The 26,664-nt window shown below is 48.0% G+C and overlaps 1 protein-coding gene across 1 annotated transcript in view; it reads left to right on the forward strand.

The window, feature by feature from the left end:
- LOC146502883 (nucleotidyltransferase MB21D2) overlaps positions 1-26,636 on the forward strand; it is a 29,207-nt gene extending 2,571 nt beyond the window's left edge. Inside the window, exon 2 of the mRNA XM_085131619.1 lies at positions 1,992-26,636. Coding sequence (XP_084987745.1) covers positions 1,992-3,256 — 1,265 coding nt within the window. The 3' untranslated portion in view covers positions 3,257-26,636. The remainder of the gene's footprint in view (positions 1-1,991) is intronic.
- The last annotated feature ends 28 nt before the right edge of the window (positions 26,637-26,664 follow it).

The raw sequence follows: 26,664 nt of genomic DNA on the forward strand, positions 1-26,664 counted from the left end.
GCACACTCACATTAGTGTTCATTTTCTCGGATGTACTGACAGTCTGCCAGCTCGCACACGGCGCCTCCTCACAGAAATAACAAGCGTTCCAAAATGTCCCGACAGGAAGCGGCGCGCCATCCTGTCTTCACAGCTCGCTCACTGTTTGCAGCTCACAGACAGACCAAAAGAAAAGCAATGAGGCCGTTTTATGCTCCAGATTCAATCAATCCAATCAATAAAAAAGGAAAATCAATCAGGAATTATAAAGTGAGTGTGAGACGTTCATTCAACGACGGTGTGTATTTGCAGGATTGTCTCTGTAGCGAGGTAACGAGCAGCCCCCGAGCTGAGTTCATCTGATTTATTTGAAACTGTTTCTGAGAGACGGACTGCGTGCGTCCAAACAACCGCAGCGCAGGAATGCAGCCGACAGCCAGGAAGTGTGTGCGCCTCTTCTTTAAACTCAGCAGAGCGGAAAACTCGTCCAGGCCGGCCCGGCCCGACCGATGGGGCTGAACGCAGTGACCTGTCGGGGCTCACGCGGTCCGCTTCCAAACACGGCGAGCCTCAAAAATAGACATGAAAGGAACTGGAAAACAGGCGGGCCAAACTGGACCCGATCCAGACTGAGCTGGACACAAACGAAGCAGACTTCGTTAAAAGCTTACCTCGTCTGTGACAGCAAAAACCAGACTGGACGAATCAGCAGAGCCGCCGGTCAACGTTAAAGAATTAAATTACAGCAGGGAGAAGCTTTTAAATCGATGTTAGTCGAACTTTATCCAGATACGAATGTGTTGTTTTGAAAGGTTCCCTGAAAAAGGCTTGACAGGAGCAGCAATGACTCTGTTATTCAATTCAATCCAATTTTATTTATAAAGCGCCAAATCACAACAAAAGTCGCCTCAAGGCGCTTCATAGATACAGAGAAAAGCCCAACAATCATATGACCCCCTATGAGCAGCACTTTGGTGACAGTGGGAAGGAAAAACTCCCTTTTAACAGGAAGAAACCTCCAGCAGAACCAGGCTCAGGGAGGGGCGGGGCCATCTGCTGTGATTGGTTGGGGTGAGAGAAGGAAGACAGGATAAAGACATGCTGTGGGAGAGAGACAGAGATTAATAACAGATATGATTCAATGCAGAGAGGTCTGTTAATACATAGTGAGTGAGAAAGGTGACTAGAAAGGAAAAACTCAGTGCATCATGGGAATCCCCAGCAGCCTACATCTATTGCAGCATAACTAAGGGAGGATTCAGGGTCACCTGGTCCAGCCCTAACTATATGCTTTAGCAAAAAGGAAAGTTTGAAGCCTAATCTTGAAAGTAGAGATAGTGTCTGTCTCCTGAATCCAAACTGGAAGCTGGTTCCACAGAAGAGGGGCCTGAAAACTGAAGGCTCTGCCTCCCATTCTACTTTTAAATACTCTAGGAACAACAAGTAGGCCTGCAGAGCGAGAGAGAAGTGCTCTAATAGGGTGATATGGTACTACAAGGTCATTAAGATAAGATGGGGCCTGATTATTTAAGACCTTGTATGTGAGGAGCAGGATTTTGAATTCACAGAATCTCGTCAGGAAATCGCACTGAACGAAGGATATCACCTGGACAATCATGAAGGAAAAAGTTGGTTTTATTTTTCAGCTTCCGATAATAAGTTGCTTCTGACGTCCATCTATCTTGTAAGCAGACGTGCCCGGACCTCCCTGTCCTCGGCCACGACCTGCAGCTCATCTGGAGGAACGTTAAGTCGTTCCGCCAATCAGTCAAGAGATTGGATCATCCTGGGGGTTCCTCGGGGTCTCCTCCCAGGTCCCTGAGGTCAGCCACAGCCGTCCTGGTCAGATACTGAACCGCTCAGCTGGCTGTAAGACGAGTATCTCGAGGTCTAAACCCCCGGTTACACTTGTGTGCGCGATGTTATACTTCGCCTCCGTAGGTTAGGAATGTGGTGGTGCTCGTTTTTACATGTAATCTTTATCTGATCCTTTTTGTCATCCTCTGTTTCAGGAATGGTCCAGAAGTTGGACCAGAAGCTCCCGGTGGCCAACGAGTACCTCCTGCTGTCAGGAGGCGTTCGGGAGGGCGTGGTGGACATGGACCTGGACGAGCTGAGCGTCTACGCCCGCGGCACAGACTACGACATGGACTTCACCCTGCTGGTCCCTGCGCTCAAACTCCACGACCGCAACCAGCCGGTGACCCTGGACATGAGACACTCGGCGCTGGGCCACTCCTGGCTCAGCCTCCGCCTCTTCGACGAAGGAACCATCAACAAGTGGAAGGACTGCTGCACCATCGTCGACCACATCAACGGCACCACCAACTACTTCTTCTCCCCAACGCTGGTGGCTGACTGGTTCTACCAGTCCATCTCCCTGGTGCTGCTGGAGGTGCAGAAGAAGCCGCAGAGAGGAATGCCAAGGGTGGAGAAGGTGGAGCGGAACGGCACCATCATCTCCGTCATCCTGGGCGTCGGGAGCAGCCGGATGCTCTACGACATCGTCCCCGTGGTGTCGTTTAAAGGGTGGCCGGCTGTCGCCCAGAGCTGGCTGATGGAGAATCACTTCTGGGATGGGAAGATCACCGAGGAGGAGGTGATCAGCGGCTTCTACCTCGTCCCCGCCTGCTCCCACAAAGGCCGCAAGGAGAACGAGTGGCGTCTGTCGTTCGCCCGCAGCGAGGTGCAGCTGAAGAAGTGCATCTCGTCCAGCCTGATGCAGGCGTACCAGGCCTGCAAAGCCATCATCATCAAGCTCTTGTCCCGCCCCAAAGCCATCAGCCCCTACCACCTCCGCAGCATCATGCTGTGGGCCTGCGACCGCCTCCCCGCCAACTACCTGGCGCAAGACGACTTCTCCGCCCACTTCCTCCTGGGCCTGATCGACGACCTGCAGCACTGCCTCGTCAACAAGATGTGCCCCAACTACTTCATCCCTCAGTGCAACATGCTGGAGCACCTGTCGGACGAGACGGCCATGCTGCACGCCCGCAAACTCTCCTCCGTACGCTCCGACCCGGCCGAGCATCTGCGCACCACCATCGAGCACGCCAAGGCCGCCAACAGGCTGACGGTGGAACTGCAGTGGCGGGGCAGCACCAACAACCTGCCATCGCCGCAGTCCGACGCCGGCGGAGAGAACCAGCCCGACGACCGGCTGGCCAAGAAGCTTCAGCAGCTCGTCACGGAGAATCCGGGCAAATCCATCTCAGTCTTCATCAACCCGGACGACGTCACGCGGCCGCACTTCCGCATCGATGACAAGTTCTTCTGAGACTGACCTCCTCCTCCTCCCTCTCAGCCTTTCTCCTCCTCGCCTTGCCCCCACCTCCTCTGAAACTTTGTTTTTTTAATTTTTTATGTTTCTCTGCCACAGAGTGAAGTGAGGTGATCGTCTAGTCGTGTCTGCCACAATTTTTTATTTTTTATTTTTCTATTCCCGTCCCCGCCTCCTCCTCTTTCACTGTGTGCCCTGTGGTTTCTACCTGCTGAATGCCTTTTACAGACAGCTGCACAGCAGCAGGTTGTTTTACAAATGAAGGACGAGATGGAAGTCCACCTTCAGCCGGCTCTGCTGCTCCAGTGTTCGTAGTTTGTAGTTCAATATAATTATCAGGGATCCTGGAAATGAGACGAGTCCACCGACTCCTGAAATCGTGACGCGTGTCTCACGCCGGACTCGCCGTCGTTTAAATTTGGCGCTGACGGCAGAAACGACGTGAAAGCGAGGAGCCGGGCTAAAATCAGCTGCTTTGATACGAATGTGGGAATTTCGGTGCTGGCGTGGCCATTTTTACTTTTCTGTGATAAAGTGAAGAACAATCAAAGCGTGTCATAAACAAATAAATCCTATTTCTGCACAGACTCAGCATTTCCACCCCTGTTCTTCAGGCCTTCTGCAGTTCTCATGTTGGACACCAGCCGAATTCTGATCGATGGAGATCTGATCCTGAGCTTTTCAGTTTGTGGACTCCAGCTGCTCCTTAAAGACCAGACAAACTAAAACTCCTCAAAGACGAATTTCTCCCAACGATTTAGGAAGAATTCGGTGACAATCTGTTGGTTTTCCAGCACGATGAAGCTCCAAGTTACACGCCTCAACTAAGGCTCAGAGATCCTCACGTTCATATTTGGATCCGTGCATGGATCAGTGATGAGGCAGGACTGGATTTGTCCAGCAGAGAACTGCGGGAGTCTTGACGGTCGGTCTAAATGCTGATCAGTGCAGAAAAACTGAAGCGAGCACGAAACGAACGTTTGGCTCGTCAGCTGCTCTTCCACGCGCTCGTTCCTTGCGATGAGGGCAGGGATAGCTCAGTAGGTAGAGTGGTGGCCCCATGATCGGAAGGTCGGGGGTTCGACTCCACTGAACAGCTACCCTGAGGTACCCCTGAGCAAGGTACCGTCCCTACACACTGCTCCCCGGGCGCTGCATTGGTGGCTGCCCACTGCTTCACTGGGTGAATGGGTTAAATGCAGAGGAGCAATTTCCCTGTGGGGACTAACACATACACATTATACATTATTATGACACGAGTACGAGGTTTTCATAGTCATGAGCAAGTTACTCAAAATATCTAATGACTCGTTTTTGCAGCAGCTCGGCGTCGAGCGCGATTTTATCCCAAAAGCATTTCAGAGCTCGCTGATCGGCGGCGGACGCTTTCAGGAGCTGTGGACGCCTGAAGTCTCACGTTGAGGAGCAAAAGCAGCAGAGCTCGGACGAAGGTGGATTTTGTCCCTCTGAGGAATGTCTTAGTCCCACCGCGGGACGACGATGATGGTACTAACGTCTTAGAGACTGTAAATAGGAACAAAGTGACTGAACTCTGACGGGCAGAAGGAGGAACAGACTGACGATGGTTTCTCGACTACTTTTCGTCTGATTTTGCACAGAATGTAAAAAACAAACACGCCGTGTTTCCTCTCGATGGCGGACGCCGTGTCCTCCTCACTGTCGAATGACGATATATCATGTCAGTTGATGGTGACACTTTACCGACGGGTGGTCGCGGTGCACGCTGTAGATGTTCTCATTAACCGGCAGAGCTGCAGCGATTGTGATTGGTCCAAAGACGCAGCTTCCCCCGATGGAGCCGGTTGGTGTTGCCTCTCGTTCGCGCTCGCAGGCTCACGTTCTGCTTCGCCAGCAGACGCCCTGGATCCCGTGTAGTTTGCAATGTTTTCCGAGTTTTCCTCATTTCAGTTTGTTTCGATGAGCGTAGTCCAGAATCCTTCCAGACATTCCAGGGTCCAGATCCAGACGGATGGCGTCGCTCGTGATGGCGGCGTGGTGGGTTTTGGGCCTGTGCGCGTGAGCGAGACTTGAAGCTCGCAGCAGCGATTCCGTTTACTGCTCAGGTTGATCTGCTGCACGGCGACCACAGTCAGTAACGTGTCACTTCCGGCTCGATATCACCGGCCTCGCTCGCCACTTCCTCTTTCTCCATCTTGTTTGTTTTGATCACTATTTAATAAGCTTCACTGTAACTTAGTTTATTATTTCTAACCCGACTGATGTTTATTCCGCAGCTGCTTCTTAGTGTTTGGATGTCGAGGGTTCGACTCCCCTTCAGCGCCGCCGGCTCGCCACGTGATCGTCAGCCTTTCAGATCGCTCGCAAAACATTGGGACCAAATCCCGATTGGGACTTTTTACACTCCAACTGTAGGTGGAGGTTTGGTCTGATGGAGCTCCAGGCTGGTTTCTGGCACAGTTACTGTGCAGTAAGCGAACGCTCCAGAAACCACCGATTATGTGGTGAGCCTCAGTTTGGAGCTCAGGCAGCTCGGCGGTGGGACATGTCTAATGAGATGGTGCTGTGATGTCATCAAGGGTGTTTTTGAGGGGAACAAATCATCACAGATTTAGCCACATGACCATCAGACACTGTGGTGTCATTAGGGATGGGTATCGTTTAGGTTTTATCCGATACCGGTGCCAAACCGGTACTTTTAAAACGGTGCCGGTGCTTAAACGGTGCTCAAACCGGTGCTTAAAGAATGGAGAACACAAAATTGGTCCAAAAACCTCTCATGTTCAGCTGTTTTTTTGTAAAAAGATAACAATGTTAGCCTTTTCTGCAGCTATGGGGCATATATGGTATCATTCTTGGCTGGAAGCAGCTTAAACAATGGAAAAAACACAAACTTTGTCCAAAAACCTCTCATGTTTAACTGTTTTCCACTTTTTCTTTGGTCATTTTAGCCTTTTTGTCCAGGGTGAAGGGAGTATCTGCCATCAAACAAGAAGACAGCCGCATGTAGCTATGATGGTGTTTGCTAGTTCACCTTACATGCATTAATGTAATAACGTGGTTAGCCTACACAACGTAAATTACACACGAACAACATGAAGCTACTCACGCAGAGAAGAACGGCTGCTGCTGCATCATCATCCTCATCATTTCTGCTACACTGGCAGGGCTAGGGGCCAGGACTCTCCTCTTCGGGTTCTTGGGGGATGTTGCTAACTCCGGGTCGATAACAGGCACCACACCTGCAGTAGATGTGCTCGGTGTGAGGTCTCGCAGCAAGCTATCAAATACGGCGCATTTCTCGGCTTTTAAAAAAAACGCTATGCGTCGCCAGGTGTTTCATCAGATTTGAGGTGTTACCTCCTTTGACAGCATCACAGTATCAGCTTAAAGCACTTGTTGCAGCTGCTGAGTTTGCATCTTTTGCTGTGAAGTACAGCCAGACTTTGACCGCTTCACCTTGGGCATTTTTAATCTGTAGCTCTGCTCTAAAAGAACGTACGTACCTGGACCCGCCTACTATCCTCGGAAACGTAAAATGATTGGCTAGAATCTAAAGTGTATCACAGCTCAGGAAAAATAAAGCACCGAAATGTGCGCTGCTTTTCGGTCTGGTTACTACCGTTTATGCCATCATGGCACCGGACACCGGTACCCATCCCTATGTGTCATGTTTATATACAAGGAAAAGAAAAATGTGCTTCAGCTTCAGTGAAACCTAAATATTGATTACCGAGTCAGAACCTGTGCTCAGCTCTGATTGGACAGCTGAAGCGCGACTGCAGTCAGCACTAATGCGAGCAGCTTAAAAACACTAAAGCAGATATTTCTGATCTCCTGACATAAAGGAGCATCGGTGACATCTGCCGCCTTCAGGATGCGACTGCGCTGACGTGTTTGAGCCGGTTGTGCTGAAGGCGAGTCGTCCCAGGTTTGTTTGTTTTGTCAAAGTCTGAAACATTTCCAGGAAAATGCAAAAAACCAGAAAAAGAATCTGCAGACATCTGCAGACGATGTGATCTCCATATCCTCATCCTCAAGTGCAATTAGTGAACACAGTACACACTTATACAAACGCACATATATGTCATGTAGCATTAAGACACTGAAGTAAGTTAAAGCTGAATGGTACGCTGCTCTGCCGACCCCACAGACCCGCACTGACACTCCCACTCAGAGGTTCTTCACACCATCAAAGTGCCGCACCACGCTCTCCTGCTCGGTGGAAATGTAATCTGTGTTCTTCTGAGCTCCGTGACTTTTGACCTTACTGCTTTCTCTATTTGTTGAGAACCTTTTGACTGTGAGTTTTTATTTTTCTGTACCTCGCTGCTCTGCTTTGTTATGACGATGGATTTCTTTATGCAACGTAGACATGGGTGGGTGTGTCCCTTCAGATGGCAGCTCCTCCCCATCTGTGAAGGTTCTTCGCTGGATTTCACTGTACAGTAGAGTCACTATAAAGCTGAATTTCTCTCTACGTCCTCAGTGAGTCTCAAATTTACATCTAAAGTTCTCAATAAAATTAAACCTTAGTTTACATTTCATGGAAAAACAGTTAATGAAGTTCTGTATCAACTTCAGTTCTTAATAAGTTAACTGACGTCTCGGTGTCGTCAGCAAAGTAAATTAAACTGCAGAATATGAGCATCAAACCCTGTAAACTCTCGACTCCACAGAGTAAATCAGGCTGATCGATTCTGTTGAAGAGTGGCTGAGAAGAAAAACACTCCAGAAATTAATCTTTGGCGGCACCACTCTGTCTGCAGTTTTAGGGAACAACAAGAAAATTCACGATTTGGTCAACAAGGCCTCACGATCGAACCCTGGGTTCTGCCACTTCAGTTGACTCATTAGCTCATGTGATTTGTTTTACAACATTTGCATTGCACAGATTTATTTATCTTAATGATACTACAGTTAGAGACCAGAATAAAGACGGGAGGATCAAACATCAAAGCTGCTACTGGATTTGTGGTTGACATTTAAGTTCCTCCGTGAATCGTAACCTTATCGTGGTGGAGGGGTTTGTGTGTCCCAGGGATCCCAGGGGCTATGTTGCCTGGGGGCTTTTGCCCCCTGGTAGGGTCTCCCATGGCAAATTGGTCCTGGGTGAGGGACCAGACAAAGAGCGATTCAGAAGACCCTTATGAAAAGAATATCGAGGGAACAGTTTACCCTGCCCGGGATAGGGTTACCGGGGCCCCGCCCTGGAGCCAGGCCCGGGGAGGGTGCCCGAGGGCGAGCGTCTAGTGGCCGGGCCTTAGTCCATGGGGCCCGGCCGGGCACAGCCCGAAGAGGAGACATGGGCCCATCCTCCCGCAGGCCCACCACCCGCAGGAGGCGCCATAGGGGTCGGGTGCATTGTGTGCCGGGTGGCGGCCAGGAGCGGAGGCCCTGGCGGACTGACCCCCGGCTGCCAAGACTGGCAATAGGGACATGGAACCTGGGCGCCTCCTGGGTGAGGTGTTCCAAGCATGTCCCACCAGGAGGAGGCCCCGGGGCAGACCCAGGACACGCTGGAGAGATTATATCTCTCGGCTGGCCTGGGAACGCCTTGGTGTTCCCCCGGATAACCTGGAGGAGGTGGCTGGGGAGAGGGAGGTCTGGGCCTCTCTGCTTAGGCTGCTGCCCCCGCGACCCGGCCTCGGATAAAGCGGATGAAGATGGATGGATTTAAGTTAAACAGGGAGCTGTTTATTTATTAGTAAAGTTTGTTGGACCATAATTCTCAGAACTAATTCTTGGAGCAAATTGAAAACACTAAAAGCTTTGCTGCATTCAAGTAACTAAAGTTACGTAATGACAGAGGACAGATCAGATGAGTAAGAATCTGACATCTTATTGAATATCTGAAAGTCCATAATTTAATCCTGTCGACAGATATTAATGATACAGTTTTGATCGATTAATAAATAGATCAAATAGGCCGTATAATACTCTGAGAGGAGTACATCTGTAAACAACAGGGGCCCCATAATCGAGCCTTGGCGTACTCCAGCTTAATCGACTTTGCTCCATTTATTCAAACACCAACACTGTGGGACGAGAGCAGGTTCATGATCTCGCATCGTGCTGCAGAATTGGGCTCAGGTTGAATCGAACCCTGGGGAACATCCCTGAGTAAGACCTTCAGAAAGAAGCCTCAGGTCTGCACATCATGTCACGTTTATTACACACGGCATGTGTGTGTGATCAGTTTCCAGTGCTGTCAGGTCACAACATGAACATCTGCTATCGTGTGCCCATGTTTGGATAAAAAACCTTCCTGCAGACCAAAGTTTAAAATGAGCGTAGAAATGGTGATTTAGTAAAATCATGCTATAAGGAGATGCAGTCTGGTTTGCAGATGATGGCACACATAAGGTAACGTGTGCGCTACATTAAAGATGCTCAGTCTTCTGAGAATATGACGTCATGCACATGGTCGGTGCTGCAGGCCGTTAAAATAATGTATTTATGTTGAAATGACATCATAGGTCACATGGTCTCAGACACATTTAAAAACCATTAAAGGTTTCAATCAGCCACTCAAACACTTGGTCTCATTAACCCTCAGACAGGGTGAGCTGGTGGATTCCTTCACTACATCCTTTAAGCAGCTTCCTCTCTCGACCACCAGGGGGAGCAGTGAGGAAGCAGCTCGCTGTGTGAGCGGGTGTGATGGAGGGAGCTGCCATGTGAACGGAGGCTGTTTGTGCACACAGTGACTTGATCTCCTGTAATGTGGAACTACTGTTGTAAATAGCACTTGATAAAATAACTCCTGTCTGACTCTTCGTCTGCGTCCGCTTCATTCAGCCGCCCGGCGCCGCACAGCTCATCTCAAACGCCTCATTTCGCTTCCTCCTAACCTTTCTCTTCTCTCCTGCTTCCTGGTGCCTCAGCACCTGTCTCCTCCACCTGCTCTCCTCCCTCCATCGCGCCTCCTGCTGGGTTTGGATCGCACTCAGCTCTTTCTGGCAGAGCGCTCGCCGTTCCAAGAGGAAACTATCCATCACTGTCCAAATATAACCACAGCGTGTAAACACGCTGCAGGCTTTTCTGCTGATGCTCAGCCTCGCTAAAATCCCCGATTTACAGAAAACACGAGTTATTTAATGATGATCAGCGAGGGGGGAACCTGAAACCTCTGTGGGGTCATGTGACTGACTGTGTCACAACGCCTACAAAATAAAACTTTATTTAAAATCTGTTAAAAACAGCTTTAAGCCCAGAAACTGTCCTGCAGTTTATCAGCGGAGAGCTAACTCTCTGTGGACCTGATGTGAAACAATGATGATTCCACGATGTTCACTTACAGCAGTCACTTTACACACTCTTACTTTGACTTGACATCACCTGTGATTTACTTCCAGGTGGCCCCGCCCTAACCTGCTGATGTCATTAACTCCAACTTTGGTCCAACAGATTTGTTGAGCTGTGCAGGTAAGCTTTAGCAATTTAAACTGCCTCCATACATGCAGCAATGCTAAATATACTCCTGATAATAAGAAGGAAAAACAACCCATACAGCTCATTACACCTGAGCGGCGCACCTTTACCTCGCACAGCTGAGTCTGTGGGAGGGCGTTGGTGCTGGTCTATAAATAACCCCTTCTTAACAACAATGTTTTCATAGCTCACCTGTTTAACCCTTTAAGACCTACCATAGAACCAAGTCCGCCAGAGCTTATATTATATTTTTACATGTTGTGGAGCCATTTTTGGGAGCATTTCAAGTTGCTATACATCAATACAACCATTACAGCCTAAATTTTAATAATATGTCTGCATTAAGTGCATAGTAATTACAGAAATTGCAAAAAAGTGCAATAAACTACAAAAAAATTGAAAATCGTTTTTGTTTTTTAACATATATTTCTAGTTAGAGAAATTTAAGAGGCTTATCCCTCAAAACTGTAAATACAAAAAAGTTGCACAAAATAGTTTCCCACCACAGGAAATTTATTTTGAGTGTCTTCATAGTTTTATTTTTGAAATACACCAATTTTTATACACTGCAGGAAAAACGAAAATATATATTATAATGCAAATTTGCAAAAAAGCAGCATATGCATCAAAATAAACTATTTCCAGCAGTGCAATATGAGTCCTAAGCATCCCAGAAACGACACAGAAAGTCATAAAGTCAAACATAACTTTTAAAAACACCAGTATAGGCTCATGAGGCCCTGATGGTAAAAAACTACATTTCCGCAAAAATGGCATCACTTCCGGTTTCGGGCAGGTCATGGCGGACATGCGATAGTTCGCGCTGATGGACGTAGGAAGTGTTATGAACGGCTGATCAGATCGGCAAAGCGTGTTTCTGGAATATTATGTTTTTGTTGCTGCAAGTGCTTTTTATGCAGTTTTTGCAAAGCTATATGTGGAAGGAAACTGTAACCGAGGACAAGCTGATGGCATAAGATGTAAGTACAACTCCTCAGGTTTCATATGCAAAAACAATTATTGCTCTAGCTCACGTGGTTGCAGTGCTACAAGGATTTAAAAATAGTTGCGCAAAACGGAGCGTGCTGCTCTGACCGGTTTTAAAGGGTTAAATGGCATTATTAGGGGTGTGGTCTCTTTGACTGACAGGTGGATGGTGACACAGGAGTATCCAAGTAGTCTGAGCTCCAGCTTTGGTGAAATTCTCTGATTATATTTGGATGTCACTGAGCTCTGATTGGCAGGTATGGTGCTGTGTGATGCTAACACACAGCTAACTGGCGTTAGCTGATAACATAGCCTTCCATCCTCCGGTCCAACCGTGGTCACATGTACTTCAGAAACCAGTGAGTCAAGCTATAGTAGCTAACGCCATCGTTCTTATACAGTCTATCTGCTAACAGTAACAGCTGTTAGAGGAGACATGTTTACATGTTTACTCCAAACCTCCAGCCAAAACTGCCACCGTAGTACCACCAGTGACCCAGGAGGTGAGCCTCTCAGAGCCTGAACCACGGCGGTGTTAACGTTAGGTAAGAAAGTCCAAAAAAAGCCCACTCTGAGTGGATTTCTGTCTGCAGGGGAGGAGTGCTGCTTTTAATGTGACTCATCTTTCACCTTCTCTTCAACAGTAATTGCAGCTGAAACAACCTGATGTGTCTCGCTGAACTGGCTGCTGCCTGTAAATACATCTTCTTTGTGAAAACCGAGGATGTTCGGTCCTTCTGATGGGAACTAAAGGATAGTTTGGGAACTCGTACGACGGCAGCCTTTCTATGCTGCTGTGATGTTGGCTCCAGGCCGTCTTTGAGCTGAGTTTATTCCTGTTTAATCAGCGGTGCTGTTAACAGCAGCAGACTGACCCAGCAGCAGCTCCTCTCTGCAGCGTGTCATGGATGTAGTCTAACAGTATGCATGGATCCTCAGGCAGGTTCTGAACTGTGGCTTTCTCTGATTAATGAGCAGATTTGTGAAGCTTTATTTGTGTTTAGCTGCTTCCTAAAACTGGGTTTCTACCTCAGAGTCCCGTCCTGTCTGTCCTTTGGGGCTAGCATGCTGTTCCTGCTTCATGTCACTGCTGGGTTATGGTGATGTTATTTATATGCACGATGCTTACACAGCATCTATGACAGAGTACTGAGATTCATCACAAACCTCAGCTACCCACAGACTCAGGAACTCATACGAGCTTCATCAATCACAGAACTGTGGCCTTCATTCCACAGACTCTCTTTCCGATTCAGTGCAGCTTATAGCACCAAATCACAACAACAGTCTTCTTCATACTCTAAGGCAGCGGGTCCCAAACTTTTTTTGCTGGGCCCCCCTTTGTTTTACAAGAAAAATGTTTGCCCTACCCCCCCTTTCTCGTGCGTGCACGTGCACACGCATAGCCACATCCTCCAACCACACCCATATTTTGCTCCATTGCGGTTTCTTTCACACCTCAAACATTTAGTAAACAATTAAACAAATACAAGTAATCTGCAATAAATTACAGGTAGTAATAAAGTAAACTACTAACTCTTTTACGTCCACACCTACACGGGTGTTTGTGAACACGCAGCTGTTTCGTCCACATAAACGACGTTTCGAATCACCAAAAACTGAGATTTTTTAAAACTCCTTTTTTGCGTTTACGTGTGGACGAGGAACACAGAGTTCATCACAACATCAAAGGTATGTGCCTTTATTCACGTCACGCTGTGGCCACGTTATTGTTTACATGAGATGAACTGCAGAATGCAGATAGAGACAAAATACTGTTAATCTGACTGTCTGCAGGTTTTACACGCAGTTACTGTCCCTCTGTTTACAAAGGCAGAGGCGTCACGCTGTCATTATTTTACTGTATGTGTAATAATATTCAACATTGCTGTCAATACATTTTTCAAAAAATGCTTTTCTGTGCAAAATGGGTTTAAAAAATGAAGTCGAGAGGTGACCGGGCCTTTGCAACCGTGGCACCCAGACTCTGGAATAACCTCCCTGCTCATGTTCGTACTGCCGAGTCGATCCAGTCTTTTAAATCACGCCTTAAAACTAATTTTTTTACTTTGGCTTTTGATTCTGTCTAGTTGGCTGGTCTAGCTTGTTGTGTTGTTACCTATTGTTTGTTTTAACTGTCTCATTCTTTTACTGACTGTGAAGCACTATGGTCAACACTGTTGTTTTAATATGTGCTATATAAATACATTTTGATTTGATTTTGATTTAAAAACATAAACTGTGGGATCCTGTTTGTCTGTGATTTAAACAGCCCAGCGCTGCTCCCGACGCAGGAAAAACCAATCCTGCAGGGAGACCTACCTCTGCACCTGTGCAGGTGAAGCCAAAGGGCAGACATGCTTCACCATATTTTCTAGTCTTTGGCTTAGAATGAAGTTGGTTTGGAAACATATTCAGCGACGCTTCATCTCCTGCTTTGCGTTTCTGTGGGCGCCCTGTGCTAGCAGTGTCCAAACGTTTTGTTTTTTTCTCCCCCCCTCACGGGCCCCACACTTTGGGAAGGTCTGTTCTAAGGGAAAGACCCCACAATCAAACCACGCCCTATAAGCATGCACTTGGTGACCGTGGGGAAGCAAAACTCCCTTTTAATAGGAACAAACGTCTGACAGAAGCAGGCAGGGGGAGGAGCAACAATCTGAGAGACTGGTTTTGACTGGTTTGGGGGAAATGTGATCACATGTAGCTAAATCTTAAGGAGTCGGCGTGAGTAGAAGCATTTAAGGTGGACTGGAGGCACCTGCGGCTGCGAGGGTCCCACCTGAACATGACTGGGTCTGCTTTTGGCTCGAGATGATGACGTATTGTGATGTTTTAGTGTTTAAATAAATCAAAACGAGCAGCGCAGGAGACCCTTCACGCAGCTCCCCGTGCAACACTGACGGGACAAGCAGTGTGCATGCGCGATGGGCCCCGAGTTTTGCATGTTTCTTTTGTGCACGGAGGTCGCGGGTTCTACTCCTTCTCCTCCCATGATGCCCTGCGGCGGGATGGGCAAGACCCCGTTCCCTAAAAGTTCCTTCATCACGTTTCCTCCTCACACCATCAGCACCACCATCGTGTCACCTTAACAGTGACGTCACTCCTGTGCTCTCCTGCCTCGAGCTGCAGCAGCACAGAGAGAGAGAGAGAGAGAGCGGCGCGCGGACACAGCTCAGGTGAACGCACGAGCCTCGACGCCCGCAGGAAGAAAAAAAAACGGCGAAGAAGCAGCTGCGGAGGATCTGAGAGCAGATCCCGCGGTGCCTCCCTCCAGCTTCCCGGTACCACCCACCCATCAGCGGTTCATCGGTGATCGCATCATCCGAGACTCGACGCTTGTTGATAACAGCTGATTAAGGAAAGAAGGAAGGAAGCAAGGAAGGAAGCAAGGGACGCAGGCTAGGGGAGCACCTCGCCTCGGACATGGAGCTGGTTAAAGAGAAGGCACCCCCAGGTAGGACGGAGGGATGGGTGGATGAAACGCTGCATGGATGGATGGAAGTTTCCCTCATCCTGTGAGGGTGGATGAGAGGAAGTTGGTGCTTTTTCCCGCAGAGGGAGGTGGATGGAAGGGTGGAGACAGGATGAAGGGGACCCGAATGGATGGATGGATGTACGGGTGGATGGGTGGAGGGGACTGATGCATGTTGGGTAAAAGTGTACTGCGGTATCCTGCTGAATGCAGCTGCACTGGAGCTTTTTAGGTGTGGTTATTATGGGATGGGGTGCAGTGTGTGTGTGTGTGTGTGTGTGACAGAAGCCTGATGCAGCAAACACACAGAGACAGGCAGACAGGTGAGAGTGGTGATGCTGACTGATGCAGACAGATGGATGACGGGTGGCAGGAGGACTGACGGACGTGGAGCGACTGGGCTGCTGTTGGTGCAGTGATGCTTCGCCGTCCCGGGCTCCACGGCAACACAACTTAAAATATGGTTAATTCCAGTCACACAACATTGCCGTGGACACCGGCCCAGAAACAAGCCTCAGAGACGCAGATCCAAAAGTTCTCCCCAGACATCAAAGGAACACTCGTGAATCCCAGGTCACCATTACAGCGACCCAGCTCTGATCTCAGCGTGTGACGACACGCTTCTTTGTGTGCGACGTCAGACTCAAACTAAATTCATCTGAGAATATACATCTACTCAATTTATTATTAAAATAAGCAGTAAGAACAGGACCTCGGTGAAACAAAAAGAAAACAAGAACATTCATTTGGGATATTTTAATCATTTCCTCCTAATTCACTGCTCTTAATTAAGGCCTCGCGCTCGGTCTCGCTGCGAGTGCACCTCCTCGCACACGGAGTGGAGCAGCTGGAGGCGAGGAGCAGAGCAGCAGCGAGGAGCGGAGCAGCCGGAGGCGAGGAGCAGAGAAAACAAGTTTGAGTCAAAAACCTTCAAACATAAACTTCCTGCTCGCTTTTAACTCCACGAAACAGAACTGGAGGAGACTCGGCGCCTCCCTCCTTATGGTTTATGGATCCGTGCAGACGAGCTGAAGACGCTCGAAACACGTGTCACCACTCGGCATCCATCTTGAAATCTTCCAGGCGTTTTGTTTGTTTGTATTTACAGATTACCTGTAATTTAAAGTTTTGGAGAAATGAAAACTGCATGTAGAGAAAATCTCTCTGAATCTGAGAGGAGCCATTTTTATCCTGGCAGTGAAGATGCTGAGATCCAGATGTGGCTGAAGGTGGTTCTGCTCATAGTTTAAACTTTTCTCTGCTTTAACAAACAGGTCCAGCTTCCTTGTGTCGTCTCATTTCTGTGGTGGAAATGCTTCCTCCGGTAACCACGGTTACATTAGCAACGCTAGCTCAGCTGTAAGCTGCTGCATGTATGAAGCTTTTTGATGAGCCTGGTTCATTTTAAGTGTCCTGCTCCAACTTGTTGATGAAAATCAATTTATGGCAGCTGCAGTAAAATCAGGTCACTGCTGTGAGCCGAGCACACGAGGACGCTGGTAACGCTTCGATTGCTTCATTCCTTTATCCTGGTAAACGTCTGATTGCTGAGGTCTCCAGACTGCAGACGTGACAGCTGACCATCAACACCAACATTCAGCCGTTACACCAGAGGGAGCACGGGCTCCACGGCTTTAAGCCCCTGCCCGAGCAGCACGGCAGAAGTTTCGCACAGATTTTCATGCTGTCTCTGCACACATGGAGAGGCTGCAGCATCAGCAGGGTTAATGCACTTCCTGCAGTTATAAGTCCAGCTGCTTTCCTGCACCCACTCTGTCAAAAAAGCTGATCATACATGTTTATCATATTTGACATAATTAAAATGTTGTTCACCTGTGCCGTCATATTTTCTGCTTTAAAAGTCCACATTTGGAGGTTGGAGGGGTTGGTGCTGATAGTGTTATTTGGCCTCTGTGAGCTCCACGCTGTGAGGAGCGGTAACATGACGTGCACTCGCACTGAGAGGAGGAAGGAGGTGCTTGTGTGGCCTGAATAACAGCAGCATGTGGTAATCTTTATCTTAGTAATAAATACTAATTCCCAGAGTTTGTAATCTTATGGTTGGTGGCTCCTGAGTTTGGCTCCACCATCAGATCTGTCTGTGTGGAGTTTGCATGTTCTCCCCGTGTTTGCTGGCTGCTCCGGCTTCCTCCCACAATCCACACACGTGCAGTTAGTGGGGTAAGGTTAATAGGCCATAGGTGTGAATGATTGTCTGTCTTCATGCGTTAGCTCTGTGGCAGACTGGCCAGGGTGTACCCCGCCTCTCCCAGACAGCTGGGATAGGCTCCACCCCCACTGTGACCCTGAGTTAGATAAACGGATGGATGAAAATATTCTTAGAAATATTTATTGGTCATGTTTTCATGTAAAGGTTGAGCAGATGCTCATTAATGTGTCTGCAGTGTTGTTCTTACACACAAAACGAGTGCACAGCGGCTAATGTTAGCATGTTAGCATGTTTTAAAACCGGCGGCTCATGCTAGCTACGCAGACGGCACAGCAGCAGGTTTGAAGAGCAGGAAGCAACGATGCTGCAGAGAGAAGCAGCTCTGCAAAGGACTGCGATCCAACGCATCGTCTTTGCATTTAGTTTGGAGTTTTTATTGATTTCACTATTTCACATGTTCTCCCGGCCAACTTTCCAGCCGACTGCACACACTTCTCTCTCCTCTGACCTCAGTACATCCGTACAATCATCTCCACTTCTCCTGCAGCTGAGCCAGGGACCACAACTCCACCACAAACCCTAAAGCCAACAAGAGGGAAAAAACAGAAAGATCAACATCTGAGGAGGAACATCGAGCGTCTTCGTCTAACAGAGGAGCCTCGTGTTACGCCGAAGCGCTAAAGTGGCTCAGGAAGAGTCTCAGCATCAAGGCTGATCTCTCACACTGATGCACCAAATCAGTCTTTTTGAGAACGCCTCCAACACCGTCAGCAACATTTAGCATCTGCAATCTTCGTCTCCTGAAGGTTCTTATCCATATCAGATATTATTACGCCGTCATGTTGCCTAGCAACATGTTGCCTAACAATGGACGAGAAAGCCACGGCAGTCAGAAGCATCCGGGTCTCCCAGCATGGATGAGAGCGAGCTCCGTCCTGTGGTCGGTGCTATGAGGACACCAGGCAGCAGGAGCAGCCAATTCAGAGTTGATGTTTTTATTAAAGCGTGTCTGTGACAGATGTCGGCTCATAAAAGAAGATTCACAATAAAACAAGTGTAAAGCAATCCTGCCTCCGGTTTACCGCAGGCGGCTTCCTGCTGCCATAAAACAGAAGGCGCTCCGTCGCCGTACTCGCCAAAGATAAACGAGGCTGAACTTTGAGCTAACTGCTTTATGAGTCAGACTCCTTTATGTTAACATTTGGTGCCCGACAGTCTTTCTCTTTGATGGGGAACAGAGAGCTCTAATCTGCAGTGTGTTGCTGCAGTGCAGCCTCTGTAACATCTGGCCGGAGCGAGTGTCAAAGCTCCTCCAGATGTGGTCCGAGCTGGTTCAGAGACACGTGAAAGCTGAGCTGAAGTCAGTGAAACGTCCGTCAGCCGAAAAGAGTTAAAAGCTGTCGTGAGTCAGCTCTCTGCTGTTCAGGAGAGCTCGCAGCATCAGCGCGCTGTGTTATCAGCAGGACTGCAGGCCAGTGCAGCTCTCAGCCCACCTGAACGACGGGGAATTATCTGAGAAATCCTCTCTGTGCCAGCGAGGCCGTGCTGGTAGAATGAACCACGATTATCCTTTAAAAAGCAGAAATGCATTTATTCTCCTTAGTGTGCTTTTTAAAAATCTCACTTTCAAAGCTCTGCATGCTGAAGCAGTGAGAGCTGCTCCAACAGTCACGGTCACATGACAGCTGGTTTATATCATAGAGAGCTTTGATGCTATAGATGTAACTGCAGCAACCAGAAAGTCCGCTATGAGCAGCAGTTGGAGAGAGTGGGAAGGAAGAACTCCCTTTTAACAGGAAGACACCCGACAGCTGTCTGCTGGGAGTGTTTGTGAGGGAAACAGCTCTCTTCCACAGCATGTCTTTATCCTGTCTTCCTTCTCTCACCCCAACCAATCACAGCAGATGGCCCCGCCCCTCCCTGAGCCTGGTTCTGCTGGAGGTTTCTTCCTGTTAAAAGGGAGTTTTTCCTCCCCACTGTCGCCAAAGTGCTGCTCATAGGGGGTCATATGATTGTTGGGTTTTTCTCTGTATCTATGAAGCGCCTTGAGGCGACTATTGTTGTGATTTGGCGCTATATAAATAAAGTTGAATTGAATTGAATTGAATTGAATTGGACAGGTAGCAGGACTGAGGCTTCAGGGTTGTAAGCCTACAGGAGGACTCTGGTGTCGTGTCACTTCCTCGTCATGAAGCAGTGGAAGTGCTCTAAAAATAAACGTCCACAAAAACCTCATACTGATTCTGTAAATGTGTCAAATATAAAGCCGTCCAGTGTGGGGGCGTGGCCTACTGCAAGCACACATCAAAGAAAGAGCACGTTTTCAACCAGAAATACAAACATGTAGACCAGGGACTTTTATTTTGGCGAGGTTAGTTTCTGTAGAGAAGCTTCAAGGTGCGATGATTTGCTTTGGGCCTGCTGTTTTAGGACTGTCAGGTGGCGTGGCCTAAAGGGGCGTGGCCTAAAGGGCGTGTTTGTTTACAGCACACAGATCAGTGCGTTGTATTGATTCTGGGATCAGATCCACACGATTCAGGATGATTCAGTGACCTGCTGCCCAGAACAGAAACCTGAGAGACTCTGTGGACACACACACACACACACACACACACACGGGAGTGTTTCTTGTCGATTTCAGGTTGTGTTTTCACACAAACACTGCCAGTATCAGTGTCTCTGTGTACCTGTACATCTTTGTGTTGTTGCTGGCTGGACTCCTGTTGCAGGCTCGCCATGTTTGAAGCCGATGATTCTCACTTCCTGTGTCAGAACTGAATTTCACGTTTCCTAAAAATGATGCCTCACAAAGACACTAAGATGCTGTGTTCATATAAAACAACAATCAGCGTCCTAGTTGCTGTCTCTGCACTAACAGGCTTGATTTTTCCTGCTTCACGAGTGAGATGAGGTGGCTCTTCCTGTCCTCGCTCTGCGGGGGTAGAATTACTCTGCCCTTTACCTTCATGTGCAGTCCTGTGGAAAAACACTCGGCATGTCGGAGCGATCGAAAAGGTTGCGGCTGCTTGGCGGGAGCTTCCCCTCCCGTTACTGAAAAATGAAATTAGAGTGTCAGGAAGTGATGATTTACCAGCCGGTGAGAGCTGCAGTCAAACCACCGGGGACGCAGATGCACAGCCTCACCTTTCAAACACTCAGAGCAGCTCTGAGTCCATCACTGATGACTTTGTTCACTTATTGGATTCTTGAATATTGACCCAGCTCATGTTGGTGTAACAGCCTCTGCAGTGATTTCCCCTCAGCGTCATACTAAGCAGGTGTGATGGCGTTTGGTAGTCCGCTGTTCCCACCTTTACACACCTGCAGGTATCACTGCTGTGCTTCCAGCCAGGTGTTTCTCACACACAGACATGTGTTTCCAGGTATACTTTGTGATCGCCGCTTCGCTCGTTTCCCTTCGGGCAGTCTGCTCAGCTCGCCGCTGCGACGGTCTTCAGTATCGTTCAGCTGCGCGTCCTCTCGGTCTTCCTGGTCGCTCAGACTCAAAGTCCTCCTCCGGCCGAGGAGAGCGACGGCAAGCCGGCACGTCACTGCAGAGCGGAACGATCCACGAGGAACCTTCGTCGCGTTCACGTCACAGAGCATTTACACACCGGACACAGATCCGTGCAGATGTTTCATGTGTTAAAATATCTCAAGGCGTATTAACCAGCACGCTGCAGAGCTGCAGAGCTCAAACTGCCGACATCCTGAAATATGCACGAAAGCTTCGACTCCTGGATCGAGTGTTGAAATGAACACAGCTGTGCACAGGAGGTAAAAGTCATTAAGGTTTCTGCAGGTGACCCTGTGGGAGGAGCGTTAACCTTTCCAGCAGCCCTTTGATGTGGATGTTGTCCCTTTTTACCCCCCCTGCAGCTCCCACCTCCCACAGACGGTGCTTACAGACAAAAACAGTCTTTGTCATTTCTTTCTGTCCTTTAAATGATACGTAAAAGTTCACGAATCGCTGTGAATGCAGTCAGAAGTCTTCACATCAGCTGTCCCCTTGCACCTGTCTCACAGTGACACCTGTGGGCGGGGGCGTGTTTAAAAGCGGGGCGGAGCCGAGCGCCTGCCTCCAGGCTAGTTGGAGCTCAGTGAGCGGTCGGCTGGAGGAGACGCTCTGACTGGCTGTCACAGTAACACACGCAGCGTTTAGATCGCATCAATAAAATCCTCGTTTCCGTCACCTGTCACAGCTTCACAGCTGCCTCCATTTTGGATCCAGTTTCTCACATCCATCGGGCTCCTGTGCTAACAGGCGTAGCTTTCACCTGCAGGTAGCGTCGGCAGCTGCTCCTCTACAGCCGGCCGGCGCCGAGAGTTCACGGTTAAAACGAGCAGCGTCAACAGCGATGACAGAATCTGTCAGCTGCAGCGTTTTCATGGTAATTAGTCTGCTGGGTAAGATCGTGCGTGAGTGAAGAGGCATCCATCATCTCGCTGCTTCTGTAGCTCCAGCGAGTCCCACTGACACTTTCCTGCAGCGGGTCGATTCCTGCAGGACATTAAGCTCATTATCTGGATCAAGCTGCAAAAGTCAGTGACTTCCAGCTGCTGTTTCACTCAGTTTCAGTCCCTGATCGAGCGCTCGGCTCCCTCTCAGGTTGCAGCAGCAGGATGTGGACCTGTTCCTTACTTCCTGTCGTTTCTCTGCTGCTGAAACATGGACAGAGTTTCAAACACTGACGTCAGATGTCGTGTTTACGAGGGGCACCCAGTCAGGAGAAATTTGCCACCAAGCCCTATTATAAGATAAAGAAGGATTATTTTGGACTATGAGTCATGCAAAGCTACCCTAGCAGAATCAGAGAGTAGAAACAGGGAGATGGAAACGAGTTCTTTTTAAATTAGCTAATGTGAATGTTCAGGAGATGCTAGCCCACTCAGCAATCATTCAGTTTGCAGGCTGTCGATGGTTCAGCTGCTGCAGGAAATGACACGTGAAACATCGTGTCCAGGACAACGTCTACGAAATTTGACATTTTACATTTTAACATGGAAGTCTATGGAAACTGACTCAGTTGGAGTCAGGCCTCTAGTGGATGATAGAGGAACTGCAGCAGGTTTAAGTCTCCATGAAATAACCAGAAATATATTTAAATGTGGTTTGATTTTGATGGACTGTTGATTAAACTGTTCCAGGAAACGCGCGTACACGAACGAAAGCAGAAGGATCTTTTTGAATAAATTGATGAACGATCGGCCCTGGATGGCCTGAAGTACAGCTGAGTCCTCTCACAAACGAGCCGCCCTCCTCCACTGTGTGGGAGATGAACATAAAAGGCAGGAGATGCTGAGCTCAGCGTGCGCCAGCCCCTCCCTGTCTGATGTTTTATGGCCAGTGCGTCTCCATCATTCCCAGCAGTGCTCGGCTCTCCGTTTTAAACAGGAAGCTGGAAGTGGAACAGCAACAACATCTGAGTTTATGATCGTTTTACAAAAGCTTTTTCCAAAGCTTCACATTACTGCACGCTCGCTGCATCATGCACGCTCTTTAAGCAGCTCCCGAGGAGCAGAGGCCAGGACATGGAAGCAGAAGTCCAAGGGCATCGGGAGGAAAAGCGAAATCACAAACAGGAAGTCACTTAAACCTCATTTTGAAACAGCTGCAGCTGAAATGTAAAAACATTCGTGTTTAGAGGTCTTTACCTCTGTGAGGAGGTAAAGCAAACATATTCACCTTGGCTGTCTGTGATTGGTTGGCTCTTCTTATTTATTGACATTTTATTTTGAAAATTTTGTATTCTAAATGGGAAGAGTTGGGACCACATTGTTCAGTTTGTCAGACTTGCTGCTGGTGTGTTGTTATGACTTCACACACTGTTAAATAATGACATCAGACTGGTGCAGGAACTTTTGCACATCACACTAAAGCTACACTCAGACACAGTTGGAAACCCTTTACGCCTCCTAAGGTTGGGTGATTGGATGAATCTGGTCTTGGTATTGAGTTAGAGTCTTTGGGCAGTTTGTGTTGTAGCACTTTGCTCATTTAATATTATTTAAGGTGTTTTTATCCCAGTTTCTCCTGTTCAGGACGTCTGGAGTGGCTCTCTGTTTAAAGGCTCCAGGTTTCTGAGTGAAATGGGTGTTTCCAATAGGTAAAGCCGAAACTGCCTACAAACCAAGTATGGTTTGGCTTGGTTATTACTTTAGTGCCAGGAAAAGAATAGGCCAGGAAGAAGATGGAAGACATCATACTTACACAAGCTCTAACCTTCACTGTTACACTTAGAAGTTGCAAAATTCCCTTTTTGAGTGCAGGATATTTTATTTAAGCAGCTTAGCAGAGGCAACAAAACCCTCAGTCGAGGTAGGAGAAGGGTACGCTCAGGCCTGAGGCTCAGTCCCATCCGGGGCATGACTGATGAAGCAGTGACCTCCAGCTCCTTACCACCCTGGACGGAGTTTTCAGTTCTTGGACATCTATAACAGGAAACCGTGAGGATTTTTAATACCTTCTAGCTTGTTAATAAAGTGAAACCTAACCCTAGTCTTGATCAGGACCGTAGTGACGTGGTGGATATGAACAGCTTAAAGTCATGTACAGAACCATCCAGGGTTTCAGCTACGCTCTCCGTGATGGGCCAAACCTTGGACTTTATGTTTAGGTGAAAAGTAAAAGCACTTAAAGGAAAACGATGTATTATTGGATGTTTGTCAATCTGAATCTTTAGCCTTTGGCTTAAGCTGATCTGACATCATGCACGAAGACTCAGACCTTCGAATGGAGGTCATCTGGTAATTTCCAGTCTTGGTGTAAGGCACAGGTGTCGAACTCCAGGCCTCGAGGGCCGCTGTCCTGCAGGGTTTAGACGTGTCCTTGATCCAACACGGTTTATTTAAATGGCTAAACGACCTCCTCAACATGTCCTGAAGTTCTCCAGATTCCTGGTAATGAACTAATCATGTGATTCAGGTGTGTTGACCCAGGGTGAGATCTAAAACCTGCAGGACACCGGCCCTCGAGGCCGTAAGGAGTTCATTGTCACCACAAAACATGTCCTTCCAGAAGCAGGTCAGATCTTCTGTGTCCTGTTTGCTGGATAAAAACACGAGGCTGAGACCAGAACGTTCCTGACGATGGACCGAGTGACCTTCACCTGAGACCGGCCTGAACTCCTCTGAGTGACCAAACCCAACCTGGACCTGAATTAGAAGCAGAAAGCCTGTCACTATAAAATGATCTGTAATATCCAGTTTGGACGACAGGAAACAGGAGGTCCGTCATCTGAGGAGAAGAGTGCCCCATGAAATATGGGAACATGTCAAACCCACATTAGTGCGTCTCACTCTGTCCTGACAGGCTCGCAGAGATCTGAATCATTTTCCACTCGGTCGTCATCAGCTCTTCGTGTGTGACAGCTGTGATTCTCGGCTGTGTCACAGATGTTCTCTCTCACATTTCTGTAGTAAAGGCGTCGGGAGGAGGATGTTGGTTTAGATTTCAGAGCAGATCGATGGTTCAGCATCAATCTGGTGTCACGGCCTTTTTGACCAGTTGCTCCCAAAGACAGACGAGCTCATGTGTGACTCACTTTAAACCTGTCGTTTCACCTCCAGCAGGCTGAATTTAACCTCCTAATGTCCACCCATGACAACCTGTCTGTGATTGGTTTGATTAATGTCCAGCCATTTTTATATCATTTGTCCTTTCTTTTACCCAAATGGAACATAAAAACTATATTTGTATCTAAAAATATTCTTAAAAACACACACACACACACATATATGTATATATAGCTCAGAGAAATAATCAAAGAACCTCCAAACTCATAAATATGCAAGCAGCTGCTTTTTTAGGCGCAGGACTGGATGATGGTGATCACAGACTCTGTGACTGGAGACGAGCACACAGGACCACAGTCTGCTAACACTCACTATTCATTCAGGATCTTAGTTTATCATCTGCTGCTCGTTTGCAGCTCCTTGTTTTCATTCTTTGGCTGCACTTGGGTCACATTTCAAAATGATCCTTCTTTGTCTGATTCTGGGCCTCTCACTTCACCCACTGCCTGAAACAAGCTGGTTTAGTCCCCCTGGCCCTTTAACCAACTCACTTCTGATCGGCTGCCGAGAAAGGAAAGTGGGCGGGGCTTCTGTGCCTGAGACAACCATATTAGGGATATTGACTCTCTATGACATCATACACATCAAAGATAGAAAAACCTGCGTGAAACTGAGTGTTCAGAGCTGAGATTATCCTCTGACCTCGTTATTAAAAACTTTGTCCATGTTTAATATGAACATCCAGCTTCACTGGAGCAGATATAGGACCAGCAGTGCGTCGGACATGCAGCACGTTCTGAGCTGGAGTCATAATATTTTATTCAGCAGCAGTGATGAAGATAAATGGTTAGTTTAGCTACAGTGCTGTGATGTTGGCATGATTGCTTGTTTTTTGATCAGTAACTGATTTTTGTTAAGCATACATACAAACACTGAATGATTGCAGCCTTTAAGGAGAGGACTTGATGCTTCTGTTTGTCTGCAGCTGTGACCTTGAGCTGGGAAAAAGCTTTTTTTTGGAAAAAAGACAGAAACGCTCACTGACGGCTGGAAGTAATCAGCAGACCTGCTGTTTTATTACCACAGAGCCTGATGTCACCGCTGCGTCAGCAAACGGGACAGCGTGCAAAGAAAACGTGGCATGGTCCTTTAAGAGTATCGCCATGGAGACGGTGTGAAGGGGCGAGAGACGGCATGTGTCATAGAGAGAGAGGAGCGAGCGAGCTTAACCTAAAAGTGTATCGTCATGTAGACAGAGAGAGAGAGAGAGAGAGAGTCAGCAGACCTTTCAATTATTTATGAGGCTCCTCTGGAAATGGTCTCTGCAACACACACACACACACACACACACACACACACACACACACACACTGGGTTGATGAACAGTCTAATGTAATGCGGTGGTGTGGCTGCAGCAGCCGAGCAGGATGGATGTCTCTGCTGCATTAACCCTCTGCAGCTCCAGCAGCTTCCTGCATCCACGACGCTTACCCCGTCAAAATAAGAGTCCCCACCTGTTTGTAGAGGACCAGTCCGTCCCTGCTTCGCCTGTGCAGGTGTGTTGATAAAGTACGGTGTCGTGATGTTTTCAGTCGAGAAAGTAAATCCAGAGCTGACTTTAATAAATCACAACTTTAAAGAGTCTGTGACCTACGAGGGAGTCGCAGCCCCACAGAAATGACCTCTGAGTGTGAGGGTAGTGAGTTAGACCGGCTTTGCATGAAATGTAACTAATCTGTATAAGTAGCACACACGTAGTTTCTTTGTTCAGCAGTAGTGTGAGACGGGGCGTTTCTAATTTCAGCGATATTGATCACATGTTTGTTTAATGTACACGCTGACGGAGCG

Source organism: Neolamprologus multifasciatus, chromosome 14 (assembly GCF_963576455.1).
Source record: "Neolamprologus multifasciatus chromosome 14, fNeoMul1.2, whole genome shotgun sequence".
Taxonomy (NCBI): Eukaryota; Metazoa; Chordata; class Actinopteri; order Cichliformes; family Cichlidae; genus Neolamprologus; species Neolamprologus multifasciatus.